The sequence below is a fragment of the Amaranthus tricolor genome, chromosome 13 (assembly GCF_026212465.1).
Source record: "Amaranthus tricolor cultivar Red isolate AtriRed21 chromosome 13, ASM2621246v1, whole genome shotgun sequence".
Classification (NCBI taxonomy): Eukaryota; Viridiplantae; Streptophyta; class Magnoliopsida; order Caryophyllales; family Amaranthaceae; genus Amaranthus; species Amaranthus tricolor.
The window spans coordinates 9673745-9692497 of NC_080059.1; the positions used below are offsets into that span (position 1 = coordinate 9673745).

At 29.9% G+C, this 18753-nt stretch overlaps 1 protein-coding gene across 2 annotated transcripts; it reads left to right on the forward strand.

The window, feature by feature from the left end:
* Window positions 1–1403: 1403 nt before the first annotated feature.
* Window positions 1404–8320, forward strand: LOC130797709 (homeobox protein ATH1). 2 transcript variants are annotated; one of them, XM_057660426.1, is made up of 5 exons: window positions 1404–1453; window positions 5234–6513; window positions 6603–6952; window positions 7364–7424; window positions 7781–8320. In XM_057660426.1, exons 2-5 carry the CDS (start codon window positions 5434–5436, stop codon window positions 7946–7948), a joined length of 1659 nt encoding a protein of 552 aa, XP_057516409.1. In that variant the 5' UTR covers window positions 1404–1453; window positions 5234–5433; the 3' UTR covers window positions 7949–8320. The 2 variants fall into 2 exon arrangements, with proteins under 2 accessions (XP_057516409.1, XP_057516408.1); XM_057660425.1 differs by lacking the exon at window positions 1404–1453 and adding an exon at window positions 1882–2919.
* Window positions 8321–18753: the final 10433 nt, after the last annotated feature.

Sequence of the window (18753 nt, forward strand, 5' to 3'; positions counted from 1 at the left end):
AAATTTGTGCATTACACGAATTTTTATACTAGTTTTCTATGTTAATTATAAAAGTCATAAAACTAAGAAATACTATGTTATTTTATATAGAAGTATGTTATTTTCCAATTGAACCTTGATAGTAAAAATGTCATGTTTACTTTCATGTCAATAAAAAGTGTATATAATTAGTAAAAAAAATCTATTATCTAAAACTAAAGAAATATTCTTTTGTTCAAAAATGCTTACAACGTTTGACTTTTCACGCAATTTTAATTCCAATGCATCGATTTGATTCTTAATATTTCTAATTATTTATAATTAAAAATTATAAAAATTTAATATTAATAATCTTTGCGTTGAGACGAAGCAAATAAGATTACGTTTGACTATATTTTAACTTATAAATTAAAAACTAATTATAAATTAAAAATGACAGATAAATAATATAATATTTATAAACTAGTATAAAAACCTCGTGCAATGCACAGATTTCTTAGTATGAAGATATATATAAATATAATTTTCAAAGATACGTATTAATAAACACATTATATATTAAATATATGAAATAATAATTGTTATATATATATATATATATATATATATATATATATATATATATATATATATATATATTGTTTATATTATTTTATGCAACAAAAAATTTTTAGCTAATTAGTTTTATAAAAATATTCAAATAAATTATTTTTTAAAATGGTAAATTTACGGTATATGACAAAATTCAATCAATAATTTATTTTATATAGGTCAATATAAGCAAAAATAATTCAATTTATCTTGTTTTTAAAATGATAAGTTACTCAATTTAATAAATTTTTGATATGGCTAAAATGACATGTTAGTTAACTTTATTTGTCATGTAAACCAACATCAACCAATAAAATTCTTCCCATCTAGTGGACTTTTATAAGGATGGACATGTAATGTTTCAATATTTTAATTAAATTGTATATCACAATCTAAGTAATAATCATCAATTTATTCTGCTTTTAAAACTGCAAGTTACTTAATTTAATAAATTTTTGATAGGGCTAAAAATAAAATGTTAGTTAATTATATGTGCCATATAAGCCCACATTAACCGATAAAAATTTTCCATCTAGCGGGACTGTTATAATAATAACATGTGTAATTTTCCGATTTTTTAATTAAATTATATGATTGCAATTATTTGATTACAAAACAAAATTCTAAAAACATAAGGTTTCAAAAAAAAAAGCATGATATGATTATTCATTCCCCTAATAAAACAGGCAACAGTGAAGTATTCAAAGAGAAAATGAAAGGATACTCTGCTTTTAGCACAGTGAAACACACAAACCCCTCCTCTACTTAAACCCTGTTGCATTTTAATCTCCTGAATCCTGAAATCAAATCTTTACTTTCTTTACTCACTTACCTTTCTCATCAAATGAGCTCATGGATTCTGTCTTTAAATCAACTCTGTAAAGTAAGTTAACTACTTTTTCCCAATCATAAATGTTAAATGTTAAAGGAAGTAACTTAATCCAAAGTTCAAGCTGATGGTTGAGCTTGAGGCCCTATAATATGTTATTATATTTTAACAAGTGTCCTTATGAGAGCCTATTGGGCTTAAAATGTGGATGCGCATAGGTACTGAATATTCTACTTTAAATGAGGGTGAATATTCCACTAATAAGGAGGGTGGTTAAAATTCCAGTAACCTCCTATCATGTTGGCTTTTGATATCATATTAAAAAATTAATTCAACTAAAAACTTAAGCTAATGATTGAGGCCCAAGATATGATATATACTCTAACAATAAATGAAATAAAGAATAAAAGAAAAACCCATCAGCCATGAACAGAAATTTGATCAGAAAATGAATGAAACCAGCTATAATTATTGATCATCATGATTGTAGTACTGAAGCAGAAAAATTAAGGGTTATTAGGATAAAAGAGTGATCAATGTTAAGATGGGTCCCACATAGCCTGCACCAGAAATGAGTGGCACTGCACCAAGTTACTGCTGTTTTCCTTTTTCTTCTCTCTTTTCATACAATAACTCACTGATTTTTCCTTCGTTTTGCTCTTGTATTATGTGTGTGTGGTTCATCCTCTCTTTATCCTGATTAGAGGGTCCATTGGCTGCTTCACCCTTTATTTTTTTTTACTATACAACTATGCTTTATGACACTATATATACATATTCCTTCTTTTGATTAGGTTCTCTGAAATGGGTTTCCTTTATTTTGGACTTACACTTGTGTTTTTTTACTTTCAATAGTAATACTACAGTATTTTCTGTGAATTTCATTTATTTTCTTCACATTTTTCCTAATGGCTTTTAACATTTTGGAGTTTTGCTATTCTTTCTCTTGGGTTGTTGTGGGTTCTTCAAAAGAGACTAAGATAGTATAAAGGGTGTCCTTTTTTACTATTCCATTTCACTTTTTTGGTACATTTTTTTGGGTTTTTTTTGGTGCCATTTAAATTTTGAAGATTTTAGTAGTAATTTTCCATAGCTTTTTACCTTGGTTCCTTTATTTGTCAAAATAATGGGGGGAGAAAACTATTTACTCTATGTCATTTGGAAGTTTCCTTAGAGGTATAATTGTAGTACTATTTGAAGGAAAAGGAGAAACCAATGATTTCTTGTTTTGGGTTGTCCTTAGGAAACACATTTGGGAAGGGTAGGGTGATTCCTATCAATATAAAAAGGAACTATCAATAACTCATTTCAAAACCCTTATACCTTCAATTATAAGGCTATTTTATGTATATTTTGGGATGTTCTTATTTGCTTTAAACTAGTCATGTTTGTGGGTTGAATATTCTTGCCCCTCTTCATTGTTTTGTTTACATTTGGCAAGCTTTTGAGTAGAAAAGGTTGTGTTTTTAGTATCAAAGAGATTTTTTTATTGATGATAAGAAGGAAAGAAAGCAAGAAAGGTTAGTTCTTTTTGTATTGATCTCTTTTACTTTTGTTTTCATGATTTGATGCCTACTTTATTTTAAGTAATACTTGCCCTTTATATATAATACTCCAAAGCTAGAACTTTACTTGTAAGTTTGTAACTTCAAACTTGCTTAGATTGCTTGTTGCTTCAGATTTAGTGTTAATTCTACTGTGTTTATAAATGGGTGGCTTTCATTTTGAGGGTTCTACTGGTCTCATAAGAATAATAATAGTAGTACTTCAGCTTGAAGATGCATAAAGCAAGTGTACAGTTACAACATTTATTAGTGAAGAATTGGTTCTTTAACATAATAAATGCCCTATATGGCCCATCTAGAGATGTTCATTCGGGTCATCGAGTTGATTTCGGGTTAGGTGTTTCGGGTCGGTTTGAAATCGGATTTTGGGGTCCTTATTGCTTTTTACATAATTGTAAATCATTTTTGAAGTCCGGTCAAATTGAATTCAATTACAATCGCATCGGGTCTGTTTTGAACATCTCTAGCCCCTTCAAGTTGATAAGGGCATAGTTTGTCTTTATCTTACCCCTAATCATAGTTTTTATTAGCGGATTTATCGGGTATGATGATGTTTGTTAATAGTTCAAATTGCACTAGTAACGTGATCACTATTAAGGGGTTAGGAGCTTAGATTAAATGGTTGTTAGTCTGTCCTACAGTGAATGAATTAGGAAACTGATTTATCTCTTCTCTGCAATTGATGCAATTTTTGGATGGATATGGATGGGTAAGGTGACCCGGTTTTTTGATGCCTATAATGGAAGCAAGGCCTTGTCATGGTAACTTCTTATCCACTATTAGGCTCATTGTGAGCTGAGGTTTTGCATTATATATCTTAAATCATGGCCTTCTATCCCCATGTGCAAAGTGGTGGCTACAAAATTAGGATGATCCAATTTATTTGGGTTTTTTTTTCTATTTAGTGCGAGAAAAGATAGTGAGTAAAACGTGTGTGTAGTACAACGAACAAAATAAGAAGCATAATGGCATGAAACCATGGCTCCCAAAATGTTCAAGATGGTCTTGTCTTCAAGAATATAGAAATGCATGAGTTGGAGAAGGATGTTACTTGTTGTTTACTAAAAGAGGGGGAGACTCAAGGATGTTTGTGGAAGTTTTTTAATTTAGGTCAAATGAGTAGAATAATTTCCAGAAACCTAATTCCACCTCTTTTTCTCCTAAACAAACCCCATAAAAGTCTTTGTTTAGAACTTTTATGGTTATGTAAACCATATATTCTTTTTGGCAACTAGCTTTTACCAACATGTATGGAGATCCTAGGCCTAGAAGTTTCATTTTAGATAGTTGTGTTTTTTAGTTTGATGTCCTTGATAAAGGGTTTTCAGTGAAGCTTTGAAGGCGTACATTCTAAAATGCTAAAACATATAGTATGTTTCAACTTTCAAGTTGGATAGCAAACAATTTCCTTACAAGGCTTGATTGGCCAATCTAGTCAATTGCGACAGGGTCAAGTGAAGCCGTGTAGAACTCAAAGTAATATGCTTTACTATTAGCATGTTCGCCTATCTCTTTTGGTGCTCTGCAAAGGTGAAAGTCGTGTCTTTCTACTAAATAGACGTTGATTTGTATGATTAATTCATAACTATATCCCCTCAAGGAACTAGTACTATAAATTAATGAAATATAAGCCAAAAGATGGTTTTCTATAGATAATCCTAGTGATCATCTTAACGAATATATCTCTTTATATTGCTATTGACAGATTGTGTAAGCATTTTTTTTCTTGTTGAAAATTTTTGAGGAGTGTACGAACTCTCAATTGTTCTCTCTTCTCACCCTTATTCAGCCCTGCACTGGTATTTTTGGATTGGCAAGCATTGTTTTTTGTGCCGCTGCGTGTTAGAGTATATAAGATATCCTGGGCTCCAACCATGAGTTTAAAGATTTAAATATTTTGTCTACTCGGTCCTTAAAGAGTCTTGAGGCTTGGTAGTCATGTGTAGATTTCTAATCACAGTGTGGCTTCATGTTTCATGTTTGTTGATACTACTAATATCTAATGTTGCACTTTCAAATACTTCAATGATGTTGATTTGTAAGAAGGTATGTGCAATGTACATATGTTTCGACTTCTTGCATTTTCAGTATTTTGAGATATTCGGATGGCTACGTTGTTAAAGTATATAATTTATTCTGGGGCGTCAACCATCAACTTAAGCTTTTAATCCAACATACGTTACTTGCAAATGGCGGCCTTTCCCTAGTTCCCTCCTTTTATGAACCCACGATTGTATTGTAACAATGTTTCAAATGGTCTTAATTTCAGGTACGTAATCAAATTTTGCGATCATCCCGAAGATGTATCTTGATGATTCTACCTGCAAAATGGTATTAGCCTAAGCTGATTCCAGTTTACGTAATATGGGCGTGCCATGAAGCGACGTTTTTTGATGATACAAATGACTATTTTGATTATGTCATTTTTCTGAAAACATCGAAAGATTTACTGTTTCGACTTAGAAGATCATGGAGAGTGAATCATACATGCATTTAGATCATCCCAACGGTATACCTATGATCATTAATGGCATCCCTTCTCAATCGTTGTCTGAATCAAATCTTCGAACCAATTTCTTTGAACAAAACACCCAAAATGATAGCATGCTTGGGCTTCCTTTGCTCACATCGCTGCAAGGGCAATGTTACAAAGCCATTCATTCTGATAAAGCTGTCAGCTACGATGGATTAATTGACCGAAGTAACTCTATATTTCAAGATCTTTGCTTGGGTGGTTCCCCTTTTGCTCCTAGCTCACTACCTATGGTTCTAGCTCCCCGAAATGGGCTCAATAACGATGCAAATAACTCGATCATGTCTCTTCAACAAGAGGTTCCCCCCGAATCTCTAAGAGAAATGTTCACAAGCGGAATCTCCTATGCTTCGAGTCCCTCCATTCCAACTATAAATTGTAGCTATGATGGTTCGGTTGGTGATTTAAATGATAAATGGGATCATAACGGAATCCTGATCCATCAAGACATGAATTGGAGAGCCTCTACATCGGGGTTGGAACCAATACCGTTCAATTGTAGCGAAAACGCAAATAATGAATGGTTATTACCAAGCTCCAATAGTGTTTGCACTAGTCATCCAATGGGATTTTCGAGATCCCATAACGAGCTCTCTCTGAGCCTTGCAACTTCTGGGTCCTCACTTCCTTCCGATTTGAGTTCTAGCGTTTTCCACAGTTCGTCTCAAACAAGGTTAAGTTCAGAACGAAGTTCTCATCGCAGCAACGAGTTGCCTCATGGTTGCACCTCCAATAGTAGGTCTGCCGAGGTTTCTCCAGTGATATCTGGCTCAAGATACCACTCTGTGCTACAGCAAATACTCTCAGAAATCGCAAGCTTTTCACTTGACAGTTTGGACAGGACTAGTTATAAAAACTGTATGAGCTCGAGTTCAAACCACCCGTTTTCTGCAAATCATTTATTCGATCCAGGGTCCTCGTTCAACAATCCAAATGAGTTTGACGACAATGATAGATCGTTTGAAATTCCATCTGGAAGTTCAAAGAAGGCACAGATGTTAGCTCTGCTACAAATGGTATGTTTCAGTGAAACATAATTCGGTAGTTAGTTCGCCTTTTAAATTCGCAATTCGCTCAAAATGATTCAAACAATCTTATTTTGCAGGTGGATGATCGGTATAACCGGTGCTTAGATGAGATACACATGGTAATATCTGCATTTCATGCTGCAACTGAGCTGGATCCTCAACTACATTCATATTTTGCTCTTCAAACAATCTCATTCTTCTACAAAAATCTTCGAGAGAGAATAAGCAATCAAATCCTAGCCATGGGAATGGATAGTGGAAGTCCGAGATACAGTAATGGAAGGTCTTTAGACAAATCTTTCATTCAAAAGCAATGGACGATTCAACAAATGAAGAGAAAAGATCAAATGTGGAGACCCCAAAGAGGCCTTCCAGAGAGATCTGTATCAGTCTTACGAGCATGGATGTTCGACAACTTTCTTCACCCGTGAGTTTATGCCTTGATTAGTTATTTGTTTAGTTATTCTCGATGTCGATTGATCATTCACTAGATAAACAGTTAAAGTTGCAAAGATGAATTAACGCCCGAGTGATGCAAATTAAGTGAAATGATATCGATGGCTTCAAGTGCATCGGTAGTTGGATGAACTTCTCTGGCATTAGTTTCTGCGTCTAACTTGTCAAAGAACCAATTCAACCAAAAGTTTAAGCTGATGGTTGAGGTTTCAAGATATGTTATATAATCTAACACAATCCCGCACATAAGAGCCCTTTGGGCTTTGTGTGGATGCAGCACGAGCCGTCTTCAAACCTGATGCCAAATATAAACATTAGAAATAGATGATCCTTTACTCTTTTGAGTACCGGCTAAAAGGGTCTAAACATTGATGATTTTCAGGTACCCAAAAGATGCAGAGAAGCACTTGCTTGCTATTAAAAGTGGATTGACAAGGAGCCAGGTATCTAATATATTCGATCAATTTTTAGCTTGTAATTGATTACTGGTTGTGAATCATTTTCCTGCTGCTGTTGATGAGAAGTTACTTCTCCAATACTCGTGTCTGCTAAACTCATTTCCTAGTTATGGTTGAAGCGTGGTCAAACCCAGGTGTCCGCATGCCCTTGCATCTGAGGGCACTAAGTTTAAAATCGGAATAATTTTTAATATAATTTTACGATTTTGTGTTGAACTTTTTCTGAATCTACCTGCTCACGTTGATTTTCTCCAAGGTCCGCGTTAAAGTTTTTACATATCAAATTCCTAATTATAATGTTGAATGGTTGATCATCTTGTTCTTGATTGTGTATGCTAAAGGTTTCAAATTGGTTTATCAATGCCCGAGTTCGTCTTTGGAAACCTCTAGTCGAAGAAATGTGCTCCGAGCTAAACCGAAAGAAGGGAAGCCGCCAGCACGACGAAGAAAGCAACAACAATAATAGTAGTAGAAGCCAATTATGTGTGTATGATTATAATCAAAGGTGAAGGGAAAGTGTTGGTGATTAGCTGTAGTTATTTGGTAAGGTGAATATGAATGATATATTTATATGTATGTATTGTTTATTTATGTGTATGTGTATATAGAAGTATTAGGTTTTGAGTAGAAGATGAAGGCAATTGTACATAAATTGCTGATATGGTGATTCCTGGGTTGCTACTGTTTTGCCAGCTTCCATGGGAACTTGTAGGTTGTAGCATTTGAGTAGGATCACACATTTGGTAATTTTGTGTGACATTTTTAGTGAATTATATTTCTCTATTATATGTGGTGTACTTGTTTAAGCCCATTTTCATGGGGCCCAAGACTTGAAAGTTTTTCTATTTCCAATAAAAATGAACTATTTTAAAATCAGAAAATTATTGTAAGAGACCGTTTCTTTGAAAGACGCATTAGATATATAGGTTAAATATCCCAACTGATACAAATTAAAGAGAAAATAAGAATGTGAGCTTTTGGTTTTGAGGTCGCCTCTATTAGAGACAGTCTCTCACAAGAGTAGCTGTTTTAAAATATTTATTAATTTATGTTAACTCTTATATTTGTGTTAAGTTGCATAAGATTTTGTTATTAAGAGATAACTTTTGTTATTATTTGTGTTATGTGAATTGTACAGGTTTCTATATCAGTAAACATAATCCATATTTTTATTAATGAAATATTACTCACAAAGCTTGAACTTACACTTTAGTGCTTAAAGTTGAACTTACACCGTAGAGCTTTAAATTTTCTCCTTTAATAAAGTTCACTCATTAATACATGAAAGTCACACTTAATGGAGTGTTTGGGGATAAGTATTTCATTTTAAATTATTGATTTTAATTATGAAATCATAAATGAAGAGTTTGAGAATGACAAGGGTTTAGTAGTAAATTCTTAACTTTAACTACTTTAAAAATAATGGTGGAATTTAACTTAAATTCAAAAATTTTAGAATTTTTAATTTGCCAAATAATAAATTTGAATTAATTCCAAATTTTCAAATGAAATTGTCGTTTTCAAACATGCTTTTCAAAATTATATTTCAGCTCTAAATATTAGCCACCTCATTGACCTAATACCTATTTAGCCTCTTTATGTAAAGATCCCAAACAAAAGAAATGATGTGTCACATAAAATTAGTACACGAAAAATTGAGTTAGAGACTAACTATACAAAATTTGGTATTTCTTTTAGCCCTTTGAGCTTTGAGTAATTATCAAAAATTTGGAGTTTAAAAATTAATTTGTAGTTGGAGAACAAAACAAAATACATGTGCATGGCACAAACAAATAGATAAGATAGAGGGATAGAATAAAAAATAAAGCAAAATCATTGTTAAAAAATAAAAACGTACAAATTTAATAAGACAGACTAAAATAAAAAAAATAAAGTGTTTCATGGAAATAAAACATCCCCATTAGCTTACATAAATGGATTCATTATTCAAATCAAAGGCAATCATATAAGAATGAAGTGAGATTATGCTATCCACTTTTAATACTAACAATCCAACCAGGACTTGGACTAGAATCTTTTCAAACATTACCATTTGATTTGCCCACGACCTATAGCTACTCAGCTACCAATATCATGTACCACATAATTTTAAAAACTCTTGGGTATATCTTAATAATCTCAAAGGATAAGTAAAAGTATTCATTTAGGTTATCGGATTAAATTAATTTTCAGTCATATGTTTTGGATAGGTTTAAATTTGATCTTGTGTCCACATTGATTTCTACATATTTTTAAATTTATTTTGAAGTTGGATCAAGTCGGATTCGATTATAAGGTCGAATTAATATCAGATCATTAGTTCTATTTTGAACACCTTTTGACATACCAATCGTATCTCCAACCTCAATGAAGTGTATCATCCCCACGTTGCAGATACGATGGACTCAACTGACATATATCTCTTGCTTTCCTCCTACATATTAAGGATTCGCTTCCACCCTTTCTTTGATCACACGATTCATAGTATCACATTGTTAAATCTCACATTGTTGCCATCAATACACAGTATCATGTCTCTATGAAATTCATACAATGATAAATGGCACAAAAACTAAAAAACAGGTAGAATATTAGAATTATGGATAAAATATAAAAATATAAAATAATACTAATAAATATTATCAAATAAAAAGCAGATAGCAAAATAAAAACGTTGACTAACTCCTAAAAATAAAGGAGCATAATTTAGTCTTGTGCCAAAACATATCAATTAGAAGTTGGCAATTAAGCATCTATGCCCTATTTATGGGACTAGTGAAATTATGGAAGTCACTTAGTCCACAACTTATCACGTCATATAGGCTATAGCAATGCTCTACTAAATGTCATATTTCTAATTACACAATGATTAACTAATTTCTAATTTAGTTTAGTTTGGCTGATTTTTTTTTTCCTTGGAATATCATACATCTTCCGTTCTGTTTTATATGTTACACAAGAATTTTGCACAAAAATTATAAAATTAATATCTTTATGTTAAAAAGAATATTAAAACCTCTAAAAACAAAGATGTAACAGCTAATGAGATATGGTTTTAGAAAAAAAGGGAAAATATAAATTAACATAGTTATTTTTTGCAAAAAACAATAACATAACAAGTAATTTAAAACTATTAAATAAGAAAAATATACTTCTAGCAAGTATAATAAAATAGATGTCATAATAAGGCTAAAAAATTCCCTAAATAGAAAAATATGTCCCTAAATTATTCTTATGATATACTAAATGTTTTGTATATACTACATTTTAATTCCTTATATATAGCCCTTAGGATTATAAATACAACTACAAATACCATTTTCCGAAATTCTATGCAAAAAAATAAATCTTTGTTTTTTTTAGCTAATAAATTTTTTACTTTCTTTTTTAAGAATTTGTTAGTTACTAATTTGAGAATTGGGTCTTATTTCAATTGAAGCAATTATAATTTTCTCCTGATAATGTCTTAAGTTTAATTCTTACCTAAATCTCTATAAACAAAAAAAATGTAATTTAGTTAGAACCAATTAGGAATAGTGCTACATTGTTAAATCCTTTGTAATGGAATATGTTAGGCACTAAAACAAATTCTCTACTAAGAATAAGACTTTGTTTAGTTTACGTGACTTTTACTAATTTTATTGTTTTTCTCTAATTGAAATTAATTTTTACTAATATAACTTATTTTTACTGATGAAAACTAAACTATATTTATTATGACTGAATGAAATTGATTTATATTGATTCATAGTTATTAGTTAAAACTAGTTTTTAGTGATTAAAATGACTTTTACTTATTAAAATTGATTTTTAGTTATTAGTTAAAAAATAGTTTTTACTCATTAAAATTAGTTTTATTAATTTTTATTAATTAAAACTGATTTTTACTAGTGTTAACTAACTTTTACTATTCCCCCGTTCCTTTTTGTTTGTCCATCTTAAGTTTTTTCACTTTAGGAGAGAGAAATTTAAATTTGAATTTTGAAGTATATATTAAAGATAAAATGTAACAGACTCAATTTCGTAACCTCAATTATCCAATTAATTATCCTTTGTCTCCGATTTAAAATTTCTTAATTACCCGATTACCAAAATCAAACCACCAAAATCCCTAAAACCTTATTATCATTTTCAAATAGCCCAAAAAGCTTATTTATTATTTATATTACGAGAATTGTTACATTTTAAAATCGTTTTACGATTTAATTAAAGTCTACGTTTTAAACTCGTTTTCCAAAACAATTTGCATAATGATTATTTTAATAACTCTACAACTTTAATTTTCGTCAAAAATCTATTTTATACTTCTAATAAATTATTTATTATTTTATGTTACAAATATATATATTTTTTTTTTTATTTATTTTACGATTTCGTCAAAACGTTGCGTTTTAAGTTATTTTTCTTAACCGGACTTTGTTAAATTATTTTTTTTCGACTTTATAACTTTGATTTATATGTTTTGACACAAAGTATATTTATGAATATTATTATCAACTTTAAAGTGTATTTTTAGCTAATTTTGAATACAAACTAAGCTAAATTTCAATACCAAACCTTAAGCAAGCTTACCCATTATTTTGATGTACACCTACTAGCACCAAAATAGGATAAATTTAAGCTAAAAATCAGCTCTAAATAGCCCCTACAACTAGCCCTCTTTTCCCTTAACAAAACATCATTATTTCACTATATCTTCACTTACACAAACCACCTAGAGATTCTTACACCTATTCTAGCCTACCTAGACTTGCATGCACCACAATTAGTCCATTTTTAAGCATGATAAACCCTCCAAATCAGCCCCTACAAGCTGATTATATCCCCTCCCCATGTCCCTTTGATTTTTACTCATCCTTCCTCCTTAATACGCACTTAAACACATTCCTAACTTTCCTTATTTTTTTTCCTTATGTTTTTTATGTTTTTATTTGAAGAATCCCTTGAAGAACAAGCTTAACATCATCCATTTTTAAGTCAAGTTCATCAAATTTTCTCTTAAAGTTTGTCCATTTAAAAAAATAAAAAAGGGGATGAATTTTTACCCATCACCTTACTAACTTGAGTTTTGTTTAAATAGGTTGAGAAGTTTTTTTTTTTCCTCTTTCGAGCTTGGATTATTATTTTTCAATAACTATTTTGGGAGATTATCATTCTTGGAGTTTCTTGAAGAATATATTATTTGGGGAGCATTTTCTTATTTATTCTCTATTTTAGTCTTAGTACCACTTGATAGCTAAAATGGTACATACTCTTAACTTTCTTACTATGTGACATTTACATTATATCTACTTGAATATGTGAAAGATATGACAATATGTTAGATTGATTTAATTTTATCTTGCATGTTCACTCAAAGTAAGAATATTATATTTTTTTTGTGTTAAAAGTAAAAATAAAGTGTTTATTATAAGTTTAAGTATATGCATGTTATAAATTGAAAATTTATGATGTTTTTATATATAATAATGCTAGAAATGTTATTTACATGTTTATATTATAAATATTCAAGTATTGTGATTATTACCCGAAATCGGTATTAAATTAAAGTCACGAAAGAAAAATATATAAATCTGAAAATTTTTCATTTATATAATGTTATTGATGGATATATATTTTATTATGTGTATTTTTACTTTAATGTTCTTGCATGTAAATTTTATGTGATTTTTACTTTAATGTTCTTGCATGAATTTCTATCATGTAAAAATACGTAAAAACGGTATTTTGTGATTTTTTGTGAAGTTCTTGTTCTGAATAAATTTTGTGTGGGCTTAGGAACTTTAGGAGTATATTTTATATGAACTTTACAGTAGTTAAAAGTTAAAAAATCATTTAGGTTCATTTTCATAAAATAATTTCATTAAATGGTCAATTATGGAATTTTAAGTAATAAAATATGTTCTAATATATTAAAAGGGGTTAAATATATTATTAATGGATAAATTAGTTAATAAAATCATATTATTATATCTCCTACAAGTTTGAACCAAAATATAAACTTTTGGTTTTTTTTTTTTATGAATTTTTACTAAGTGTTGGCTACTAACCGAAAAGACACAAAAATGTTAAAATATAAAATAAATACTAAATGGACTATTTTGGACTTGAAATTTTTATGGGACTATTATATGGACAGTAGGTTTGAAATTTGATCATTGGATAAGCTTATATGACCATCTATTGACCCTTGTGAATTTTAAATAAAACGGTAAATTTAAAATCGATAAAATATAAAAAAAATATTAAACGGACTATTTTGGACTTAAAATTTTTATGGGACACTCTCATATGTAGTAGGATTATATGAGAACCCTTGGACAAACTTTCGTGGATATTTGAGGACATTAATAATTTTATGTCGATTTATCGGTAAATTGGCCAAACAATTTAGTTAAAATGCATAGGCTCATTTTTATTGAACTTTCTGGTCCAAAACTAACTTCATATAGTTTCTGAACATCTAATATATTTTTCTAGAATATTTTTTATTGGTTATTATGGATTTTTAATTAATTTATATGTTTAATCGATAAAAATTCCTTATTAAATATTACGAAAATTTTTCTTTAAGTTTTATAAGTTTATATAGTCTTGTAAAGAACTTATATAGCCCCTAGAATCTTGTCATAATTTGTGAATTTTTTTTATGGTAATCTCTTAATTATCGAATTAGCAAATATTTTGACTTTTCCTTTAAAGGATGTTGACTTGGAGTTTGACTAGACTAGGGTTGACTTATAGAAATGTGAAATAAATAACATGGAGTCTTGCTTGAAATTATGTGTACTTGGATGAAGAACTCTGATAGTAAGGAAATGTCGAACCACGGACCGGCGTGTAATCCGGCGCTTGTGTTTCCTGGCATGTAGAAATGCGGGGTTAGACAGGGGGTCCGAGAGAGTCCCATCCTGTAGAAGCTTGAGCATAAAAATTGGTGGAGTGACGACTTCCATCACAGTTAGAGTGTGGAACATGTTCCTCCTCTAGCTAGACCCTTACATATATCAGATAGTCATTATTATGTCTGTTGTGCAAATGTGATTTTTGGGTCTAAGTAGAACCATTGGATGAACCTTATAGTTACCAAGTGTAGGTGACTGTAGCCAATACGTTATTTACATTCGTGTGATAAATGTGAAAAATTGTTGAAAATTTTCTAGAATTAAAAATGAGAAACGAGAACCGAGGAACTTAAAATCAAGGCTTGCAATGTACTTTTGCATATCTCATGAATATATTATGATTGTCATATTATTATATTGTTGAGGAGTTTGTACTCGGCGTTAGGCGCTGATTCCGATTCAAACGGCTGTCATCCGTATCATGGATGGCAGTATTTTGCAGGAAGGTTTAGCTTCAGATTCGATCCAGGCCGCAATATTTACTATATATCGAGAACTTAGCTGCTTTTTGTACTTTTCATGATGACTTGATTATAATGTATTTCTTTTTTATTTTGAACAAATAATATTTCTTATCAGATATAATATTTTTTACTATTTTATTTTAAAGAATTTTAGTTTGTATGATTTGAAGTTTTTTTAACAGTTCGGTATTTGAGACTTCCGCTACATTGTTGTATTAGATATTATTATTATTATCATTATTAAATGTTAATCTTGTATCGAGAGTACCGCTACTGTTATATAAAATATATTCATGTAGAATTTTGTTAGATTTGTCTTGATGCAAACAATTTTAATATATAATTTTTACAATTTTTAATTAAGCGTACTAAGAGATGTCGAGGCTTAAAATTTGCTTTAAAATGCATACAAAAAATAAAATGTACAAACAAAAAAGAATGGAGAAAGTAATTAAAATAAATTTACTGATTGTAACTGATTTTTACAGATTTTTATCAATTAATTATTTTTGAAGGTGAATTTAAATATGGTCTAAGAATAAATATATCATAACTCATCTTTGAGGAACTTGTCAATGTTTGTCCTGTAAATTAAGAAAACTTAATTTCTTTTTGTTATATTTGAGAATAATTATTTCATTTTAAAATCTAGAATTGAATCAAATTTAATGTTAGACAAATCAATATAATTTAAGTTTGGATTTAAGCTAATTTCGCCATCGTTTTAAAAGCAACTAACATTGAGAATTTGATAAAGACTTTTCAAATCTTACCATTTTCAAATTCTTTTTCCTCGTGTTTCTCTGAGAAAGCATCATTTAACTAAAAAAACTCTCACATATTCCAATCAAATGATACGAAGTACTTTATGATTTTATAATTGAAATCTACAAATTGAAATTATTGTTTCAAACATAATTTTATTTTATTTTATTTTTATTTAAAAAAATCTTTAAAAGGTGATAAAAAAATATACATTAGGGTTAGAGGGCGGCTTTGATCACAAAATATAAGGCGGCTTTGATTATGGCAAAATATAGAAAAACACTTGTTGTTCAATGATCTTCAAAAATCAAAATAAAGAAATACTCCTATTTGCATTGTATTTGATTATGGCAAAACAAGAATTAGTGATTATATTTGATTTTGATAAAACCATAATTGAGTTTGATAGTGATGATTGGATTATTTGTAATCTTGGCTTAACTCATCTTTTCAACTCCTTTTTTCCATGCCTTACACCTCTCTTATGGTTAGTTTTTTTTTTCTAAATTATTATTTATTTAAAATTATGTTAGAATGACATATGGATAAAATTAAACATGATTCACATCGCATCTGTCTAAATTGGGTTGGATACGGTATAAATCTGATGGGTAGTGGATGAACATAAATATAAAGAGCGGGTAATTAATGGGCGTAAAAATTTTAGATGAACATGGGTATTGATAGAGCATACTGCACCCGTGTTTGCCGTGCCTAATTATGTGTTGATTTTACAGGTTCAAATGAATGGAGGAACTCCATTCAAAGTGCACAACATTACAAGATATTGCTAATTGTTTGATTAAGCTTCCATTGTCTCCCAAGATCATCAATGCCATTAAATCAGCATATGCTTCAGGGTATACATATATATTGTTTTATCAATTTGGGTTCTATATTCATCCATTATTTTTTATTATTATTATTTGGAAAATTTGTAAAAGAAATATTCTAACTATTGCTAATTCTCTCAAAATACTCTAAACTATCATTATATATCCTCAAGTATTGAGATATTTAACCTTAAACACTATGCACATTATTTTTAACCGATTGTTTTTAGTATTTTAAGTCAATTAGCAATAGTTGGGGACTTGGAGTATACAAATATCTCAATACTTAGGGTTATACAGTCTTTAATGATAGTATTAAGTATTTTAAGTCAATCAACAATAGTGGTGAAAATTTTTTACAAATTTTCATTATTATTATTATTATTATTATTATTATTATAGGTGTGATTTGAGGATTGTAAACGATTCAAATACGTCATTCATTGAGATTATATTGAAGCATCATGGAGTATTTGAGTGTTTTAGTGAAATAAAACACAAATTTAGCAACAACTCTTGTGGATGGAAGACTTAAGATTACACCTTTTTATGATTCTAAATCCTCCTCCCATGGTTGCAACCGTTGTGCTCCCAATCTTTGTAAGGTACACACTCTTTCATTTCTCATGCTTCTCAAACATACAACTCATCATTACCATCATATCCAGTGTATCCCGCTTATAGGAAAACTATGATTAGGGTCTGAGGAGAAAAGAAAGACGGCAATTCATACCCATAAAGGAAAGTGCAGTCAAAGAATCTCTCGGCCTCAAACATACAACTCTTCCTCACAAACCCTGATAACACCTACGTCCCATTTGATAGTCGGTATCAAATAGTGCGAATGATAATAAAAAATTAGTGTACTTTTGATAGGAAAATCTCTTGATAATATTAACGATTATATATTTATTCTCTTTCAATCATCTTATTGTCTTCACAAATTTCTCTAATGCATTATCATGGAAATGACATGTTATATTTCAGTAAAAGTTATCATGTAAGTTATTTTCAATACCACTTTTTAACACCAATTACCAAACAGGCGGCTAATGTATTTTGGTTTGGATAATAGGGAATGGTCTTAAAAAGGATTCAAGCATCTTGTTTAGAGAAACGAATCATTTATGTTGGGGATGGGATCAATGATTACTGCCCAAGTTTAAAGCTCAAAGAAACAGACTATGTGATGCCAAGAACACATTATTCTCTTTGGGATGAAATCAACAAGAATCCTTCACTTCTAAAGGCTTCAATTCTTGAATGGGAAGATGGTGAACAACTTGGGACCAACCTCATTAACTTAATCATTTCCTTAATTGTAACTGATTGTAAGTCTGACCGTAGGGCGGTTTAAGACATGTGAAAGATGTTCGATTGTAAAAGACCTTTTAAATTAAAGGGCTTTAAATTACGTTAGTTTAAGTAATTGTTTGTTGTTATACTTAAGGCTTGGACTACAAAACGTTTATTTTAATAATAAAAGTTTCCCAAGCTCACTTTGAGAATTGTTTTACAAAAGAAGCTTATTTTGTTCAAATTTTCTGTTTTGGTCACAATTTTGTGGCGGATTTTCAAGGGTTTTGTTGTACAATACATTAATGAGCTTATTTTCCTTAATTGTATGAGCTTATCTCTTAGTAAGACGAGTAGATGACTTTATGATTATGAGCTCATATTAGCAGAAATTGTATTAGATCGGGTGTTTGTCCTAAGTATGTTACAATAAGACCGCCTATATAACAATTTGTGTTTTCTAATTGATCATATTAAAGTTACAAGCGCATTAAGATTATAAGTGACTATCTTAAGACCATAAAAATATTCACTTTAAAATTGTAAGTGATTCTTTAAGGTTATAATCGATCACTTTAAGATTATAAGAGATCATTTCAAGGTTATTAGTGATCACTTTAAAATTATAAGTTATCCCTTTAAGATTATAATTGGTCAATTTAAGATTGTAAGTAATCACTTTAAGATTATAAGTTATACATATAAAATTACAAGTGATTACTTTAAGAATATAAATATATAATAAATTAGCCCAATAAAATAATCTTAACTATAGAATTTATAAAATAATCGTGCCTATTGTTTGTCCTTAGAAAATAAGGGCACACATTGACTGTTGTCTTATAATTCCACATAGTTTTTATATACCATTTTCCACAAATACAAGTGATAGTTAAGTTTTTTTCAAGCCAAATAAAAAACATAGATGGAATTCTCAGAGAATACTATTTTTATTTCTGTTATAATCATAATAACAATCGCAATTATTGCGGTTAATGAAATTTATATTTTATTTACGGTAAACTAAAATACTTTATTGTTACAATGTATT